Source organism: Watersipora subatra, chromosome 10, assembly GCF_963576615.1.
Source record: "Watersipora subatra chromosome 10, tzWatSuba1.1, whole genome shotgun sequence".
In the NCBI taxonomy this organism is placed as follows: domain Eukaryota; kingdom Metazoa; phylum Bryozoa; class Gymnolaemata; order Cheilostomatida; family Watersiporidae; genus Watersipora; species Watersipora subatra.
Genome location: NC_088717.1, coordinates 8420806 through 8428173, shown reverse-complemented (window position 1 = coordinate 8428173; position 7368 = coordinate 8420806). Strand labels below are relative to the sequence as shown.

At 37.8% G+C, this 7368-nt stretch overlaps 1 protein-coding gene across 1 annotated transcript; it reads right to left on the bottom strand.

Annotated features, from left to right (window-relative positions):
- Positions 1 to 617: 617 nt before the first annotated feature.
- Positions 618 to 1739, bottom strand: LOC137406727 (uncharacterized). The gene is made up of 3 exons (XM_068093344.1): positions 1511 to 1739; positions 1255 to 1396; positions 618 to 1143 (listed from the first exon to the last, which is right to left on the bottom strand). The coding sequence occupies exons 1-3, from the start codon at positions 1737 to 1739 to the stop codon at positions 618 to 620; spliced, it is 897 nt and encodes a 298-aa protein (XP_067949445.1).
- Between the last annotated feature and the right edge of the window lie 5629 nt (positions 1740 to 7368).

The window sequence follows — 7368 nt, the reverse complement described above, 5'->3', positions numbered from 1 at the left end:
ACTTTTGGCGTTTCTTGCTCTCCCGCTCTCTCATTCTTTCCTCCAGACGCAACTTCTCTGGTGTGTCTGCTATGATAGCAGACTTAACCTTGCGTCGATTTGTCACCTTTCTCGGACCTGCCTTTGGCAGCGCAAGTATTTGGTCAGGAGTTATTCGGCCTAACAAAGTAGAGGATACTGATTCAGAAGATGACAGTTGTTTAGCAGGTGTCTCTGGCAAAGTGGCTGGTTTTGGATCCTGGAATGACGTAGATGGCAGAGGATCTGTTGTCCAAGTTGATGACTGGCGCTCAGATGAAGAGGTGGACAGCTGTGGCTCAGCAAGCGAGGTGGATGATCGAGATTTAAAAGACAGATTAGGTAGAACTGGTGTGTTGGTTTGCAGCCCACTTGTCTCAGGTTGGGTGTGATTAGTTTCGGTTACAAATTGATCAACTAATATCGGTTGATCTGTGACACTAGCAGAAATGAAATCATGACCACCAAATATCATGGAATTTAAAGGGTAAATACCGGTGCATCTAAATGCCGAGTTAATATTCTCTGCAGACATACTTTTGCTGAAGGCTGTTGCTGAAAGGGCTGCCATTTCTTTGATGGAAATATTTTGGCTGACATTAGATCTCATCCAGTCGTCCATTGCCATCGCCATTGCCAAACACACATCGATCTAAAGGTTGAAGTTTGTGGGATGTGTGTGGAGGAAGTGTTAGCAAATGTATTCCTGAGTTCCTACAGACGTTGATAGCCTGGAGGGAAACATGGGAACAGTGATTATCGAGAACTAAAAGAACAGGCTTGTCTTTAGAGCAGCGGACATTCGAGATGAAGAAAGGTAGATACTCATAAGCAAAAAGCTCAGTGTTCATATAACCGGTTCTGTCTGCAACACCCTTGGCGCCTGGTGCACAACCATTCATGAAATCCTGTTTCATAAACACTCTGAGAAATATGTAGAAGGGTGGAATGTGACTGCCACTAGCACTTATGGCACAACACATGGTGATAAGTTCTCCACGTTCTCGGCTTGATGTGGAACCTACTTGCTTCTTTCCAGTTGTTGAAACTACTTTACCCGACACCTGAACTGTCGTAATTCCAGTTTCATCTAGATTGTAAATGTCCTGGGGAGCGAACTTGAATCTGAAATTCAAAGTACACAATTAAAGTCATCTTTTAAGGGTGGAAGTTTTATAAAAGTTCATGAATGCAAGAGAGAAAGAATTGGAATTAAATAAGGAGGTAAATTTATACCTTGACATGATGTCTGAGAGCTTGTCGAAGAAAGTGGCAACAGTCACCTTGTTGAATGCAGTTTGACGAGCTAAAGATGTAGCTTCTGGTTTCCGGATTGACAGCTTGTTCCTTTGCATAAAGCCACTGAACCAGTCTAAACCTAAAAGTACAAATAAATTGTGAAAATAAATAATAGCCCTACTACCGAATACATAAACTTTTGTTTAAACCAGTGCTTTTTCAGACAGAAATAATGGTAATTAATTGATTTTACCAGCCATGCCATCCTTAGTCCAGTTAGGTGGAGTGTTAATGTTGTTAGCTTTGGCATAGTCAAAGGCTAGGATGCGGCACTTTTCTCTATCAAGGCCATGGAAACAGCTATCAAGTGCTTTTATATGATTTGCCAAAGACTCCTCGTCTTCACTCAAAAACACTCTGTGTGTTGCTCTAGTCAAATCATAGCCTTTTTGTCCTTTTTCAAGGAATCGTTTCAGCGTCATTCTATTTATCCCATATGCTTCGGAGGCGCTCCTAATGCTTCTGTGATTCTCTCATACCATGCTAGCGGCTCTGTTCAGCTTCTCATTAGTAATAGTCTCTGACCGGTTAGTTTTTGTTTTATATGTGCAAGGCATTGTGTCAGTCAGAGATGTTGTGATAACTAAAATGTTAAAAATGTTAAAGATGTATACAATATATATGATTTAGGTACTTATCAACCCTTCACTAAACAAATTACAGGTGTAACCAAATAAAACATTGATGTGGGGTAAATTGAGCCATGGCTCAAATTACCCCAATGAGGTGGCTCAATTTACCCCGACCCCTCATTTTGAATAAAAACCCATGCTGAGAGAAAAATATTATTGTAATATATTCATACAAACATGTGAATGTAAATGACACAGTACTAAAAAGAAGCCACACACTTAAACACAATCATCATTACTTACTTAAGAAATATTCCAGCTCAAAAAATGTGGCTAGAATTTACTTTTGACAAGAAAAATCACAAAATTTCAAATATTCCACTTACCATGAGGTTTGGAGCTGAGAAACAGGAAACAAGATGTCTGCAACTATAAGACTGATGTGTGCATGAGATGACAAATCTCAATTTGAAATATATTTTGTTAAAACCTGGGTGGCACTTATTACCCCATGGCACAAATTACCCCGGCTTCCCCTACATCTAACACCTGACTTTCAATGTCATGAGTTTAACTGTATTTATTGATATTAGTATAGAGAATCAACTTTTATTATGTCTAAAGAAGCTGAGAATCAGCAATATGTTATAATAATAGTTTATTTCATGTTACTAACTAGTACATAATCTGCTTAAAACAAAAATTATGTTATAGCGCCAATAAAATGCCAAGGTATCAATGCAAAGACAATGAATATCATTTGGTTGAATTTTAAGTATCAAGTTCAACCAAATGATACCAACCTTAAGTTGAAACCAACTTGAAAACAAATGAAACTAACTTTAAGTATAAAGTTATATAAAGTTATAAGTACCAAATAGTTTAAAACCACTTTCAAAGGAAGCGTTTAGCAAATGAAAATAACAAAAACTGTCTGGTGCTCAAGATTGGTGGTTAGTTGAGGTTAACCTTTTCTCACTCAAAGCCGATGTATATTTTTTTAATAAATATGAAAGATTTGATGCGCCATTGAGTTCCGGGTTTGTCTAAGGAATGCTTCAGAAGATGATGAAACAGGCCTCCTAATGTTTGCAAGTTTAAAACTGAAAGGCTTATTTACATTCTATGCTCTTACCCAGCAGCCTTTCTGCAAATATTTTACATCTGAGCAATATAAGGTCTGATACTTCAATATTCTGTTACCTCGGTGCTCGATGTTCGCAAATACACTTCACGCTGTACATAGACAGTATATATGACGGCCATACATTGCTCTGGTGGCATGTTAGACATGAGAGAAAAAACATTTTTCGCCTCTTCTGTGTCTATGCACTGTTGGGAAACTCGCAGGACAATGACAATCTTGTGACTTCAATGTTGACTCACTATAACAGAAATAACAGAAAGCAGCACACTTCTCAGAATACTTACCCATGACGGTGGTGCTTCTGCTTGTCGCATTCTAAACTCAGCTCTTTTCACTTTCTCATCTATTTTTCTCAGGGATTCTTCTATGTTCCTTTTAGGAAATTGAGGTGAATTTGATGCAGTTTCTTCAACATTAACCACTTTTTCTCTGATAGCAGCAACAAGTGCCAACTCTCGCCTTAAAAAAGCAAAGAGAAGTTAAAAAATGGCATATTGTTTGATTGTGACAAATTATTTTACTTTACATTCTAATTTTATTATTTAACTATTTTATTTAAGCCAATCAATACAATATAGCAATATACAGGCACACAAGTAGACCAAAGTACTAAAAGTGTATTGATAAATTTAGAATAAAAAACTAGTCAGCAGAAAAATCTTTAAGCAAATATACTAACTTTTTTTGCTTCATGACAAGAATGAGCTCGACTACAGCTAACACTCCGAGGATACTAGATATGCTAATAATTGCATATACTGTCCCTTTCCCACTTTCTGAATCAATCCTGCAAGTCAAAAACATCAAAAATGTAGCTCTTGTGTTCAATTATTAAAGAGACTAATTAATTAATTTAATACTAAGCACTAAACATAGAGCCAACTTTATGTGTTTTTGAAAGCGTGATGAAGCATGTAATAGCATCAAAAACCTATTTTTAAAAAAAGACAGTCATGAGGTAGGCTAAAGTGGGTACACTCCTTACAATAAGTCTTTGCTTATGATTGGTTTTTACTCTTTTACAGTTATAAGTTGTGGAATTTTATTGCTAATGATCTGATACATTAACTGTATCGACAATTTTTGAGTTTGTGCCTGAACTTGTTTTGCAGCGCAAATGAAGTGAAGGACAGTAAAGCCAGTTTGATGGCTTCTCATAATCTTGTTGGTCACTTATACATGTAGATAAATATACTACCATGGATATAGATAGGTTGATGTTTTGTACAGTATTAGTGATTTTCAGTTACTATTTGCTGGTGTTTTGATTTAAAGGCCTTTGGTACTACCTAGGACCTCAAAAACATTTTGCAGGTTTTTATAGCCAGTTCAAACTGGGTAGCTACTGCAGTTTTTGGGCAATTTAGTGTGGTGAAAGTGGTTTATAAAGATACTGCTCGAGATGCACCTACATGCATAATGTGTAAATCAACTTTTTCCTTTTTTATGTTCTAAACACACCTAAGAAAGGCTACTTCAGCTTACTCAGAGTTTTAGAAGTCTGGTGGCCGTTAATTTATTGGTGGTCAAACCTGATGGTATATAGCGTCAGAGAGCCAGCACACTGGTCTGTCACAATGGTTAGAATCAGCACACTGGTTAGAAGCAAATAGGCACCTGCCTTGGTTCTGTTAGAAGCTGGAACTGCAGCCAGCGGCTCAAGCAAGGCTTACGGTGTAATCTTAAATTGGTTTTGCTAGCATTTACAATAGGTCAGTAGAGGTAAAAATGTTTAAATAATTGCCTATAATTAATTGTGGACCTGTAAAGTAATCGCTCCTATTGAGCTCCTCCCATGGATGTTGATCCGGCAAGCCACTCTTCTGCTTAATCACATGATGATGGGGTAATGCCTTCAACTAAAAAGTCCTAAGATCAGCCAAGTATTTTAGACCTTACCAAAACAAACGACACTGATTTCTCATTTGCCAGTAAGAGAACGGTTATAAAGTTGAAGCTCATTTGGACTGTTTAGATCAGTTTGAGGGAGACTACAGATGTCATCAGGTAACCTAAGCTGTTGAGCAGAGTTTTTAAGGTGGGCTTGTAGCCTTTACCAATGAGCGGGCCCAAGGCTTCCACTTGCGTCTAAGACTGATTTTGAGTCAGTGTTGACCCATATGCAAAACTGATTAGTGTTAAAGAGAAGTGTAGAACCATGCTTAATAGTGATTCATTAACAGCTTTCCTTACTGAAGCCAAGCGGTAGGAAACAATTATGGCTCTTTCTGATGTTGTAGTGATAACTTAGTTAAAAACTGTTAATATTACAAGTTATGACACAAAAGTGCTGTTAAAAATATTAGCAAAGCCTCTTTTGGGGAGTGAAAGAGCTAAATTAAATTGAGCCAATATATAAATTGAGGCTTGCCAAAAAAAGAGCAAAGCATTCCTGCCTGCGCCTTGGTTTTTAGAACTCTTTTGCTTCGTCGGTTGGAAAGACAGTTAGCAGTCTAGTCATGGGCTTTTGGCTCGAGCTCACCACGCGGACCTCATCTCCAGTTAATAGGATTTGAATAATAAACCCTGGTAGTTTGCTTCAGCTATAAAATGATGCAAGCTGTTTTAGCATGGCCTTAGAAGTCAATAACAATGTCATAAAAATGTTTCATTCTTTCAAAAAGAGTCTGTCCATCAGCACATTACCAATTGTTAGTTAAGATAGTTGGTGGATGTTTCAATTAAGTGATTGCATTGGTAATCAGAACCTTCATGCTGGCTATTGGCTTGCTTACTATTTTTAAACTTGTGGACCAACACAATTGAGGGCCAATACAATTTCCAGACTAAAGGTGTCAGAAAGATGTTTGCTACAATGTGATTAAGGCGACTTCTAACACAATCCTCAAGTAGGCCTTTTACGGTATGATTGTTTTGTTTCTTATAGAGGCAAAAAAGTAGATTAAATGATCATCCCACTCAAGTATTGGTTCAAGTACAGAAATGCTAACTGTGAAGCAGCAGAGGTTTCAGTGGTTAAAAATTGGAAAACACATTCTGGACGGTGCATTTGCAGCATAATTTGCAAGTTGACAATTTGCTTTATTTTGTGTGATAAATTCATAATGATCTGTTCCCAGAGCAAGTAAAGAATCAGCAACTTTTGTGTGAGATATGCCAAAAAAGTTGCATTGTGGAAATGAAAATATCGGGCAGTCAGAGCTTTGGCTGCCAAGGAAAACTGGTGAAGATTTGCTATCGACGTGACCCGTTATGGTTATTCGACCTTTTCTTTCAGTACTGGACTGTGACCTGTCATGGTTTACCACTTGCTGTAGACTGCCGACTGAGTCAGCAGGGCGGATAGTGGCTCAGCTGTGTCGTGCCATAGTTGAGTAAGGGTTGTGTGATGATTAGTTGATGGACAACTCCGTGGCCTTTAGGTCAGCAGCTTTTAAACAATTGACTGATTATTAGAGAATTTCTTTTGATTTTCAAGCCAATTATGCCCGAGTGGTCATGGAATAGTTGAGGGAAGTCATCGCACAATACAATAGTTGTCAAAAAATGAGAAATTTGCTTGAGGAAGCATTATACCAGTCTAATGTGACCCCTTGGAAAAAGATAGAGGAATTTTATGTTCTTTTGAATAGGTTGTTTTGATAACAATAGCAAGTGCCTTATGATATCAACAGCATGGAATGTAAGAAATATGCCATAAGTGATTTCATCGTGAGTGGATGGGGTATCGGTGAAATCATTTTCACACATGGCATTGGGTGCTATTTAACAGAATCATTTCTATGCGCAATGTGCAGGCCTGTATTCATTGGTTGCAAGTTGGGGCAGCCAATGTTACGCGACTAGTTATGTACACCTGAGGGTGTTGAGGGGGCGGTGTAAGCCCCCAACAGGTTGTTCTTATGTAGGGCTTCAGCCGGGCCTCTCGTTTGAAATTTTGTATCAGGAAAGTATCAGCATTTTTCTATATTTTGAAATTTGTTTTGTTTTAGGTGATGTGACTTACAAGACGTTTTTAAATTAAATTAGGCAAAACTTGACTGCAGTTAAAACGCCCAGAAAAAATACATCTTTTTTAGCGTTCTAACAAAGATCAATTTTGCCGATTTTATTTTAATTTTATGCGGAGGTTTCCGCGTTTTCGATGGGACATAGCCAAGCGGATGTTTGGTAAAACTTGATATTTTGCAATCCTTTATAAAGGTTGTTAACAAGAATATTTTGCCACAGATGATGAAAATAATGACGCCTAAGAACTACTAAAAGTTGATGTTTGTCTCTATGGCTTGGAATAAAGTGATATCCTACAGCAACAAAAAACGTCTCCATAGCCGTTGGGCAAATAACTTTTCGAATAAATGATGTTGAGGT

What these genes read in the sequence shown, in the direction of transcription:
- LOC137406727 (XM_068093344.1), bottom strand. Translation starts at nt 1,739, where the DNA reads ATGACGCTGAAACGATTCCTTGAAAAAGGACAAAAAGGCTATGATTTG. An exon ending in GACTAAGGATGGCATGGCTG is followed by an intron (nt 1,397 to 1,510) that starts GTAAAATCAATT and finishes TTGTACTTTTAG; the next exon opens with GTTTAGACTGGTTCAGTGGC. An exon ending in CTCTCAGACATCATGTCAAG is followed by an intron (nt 1,144 to 1,254) that starts GTATAAATTTAC and finishes TTTGAATTTCAG; the next exon opens with ATTCAAGTTCGCTCCCCAGG.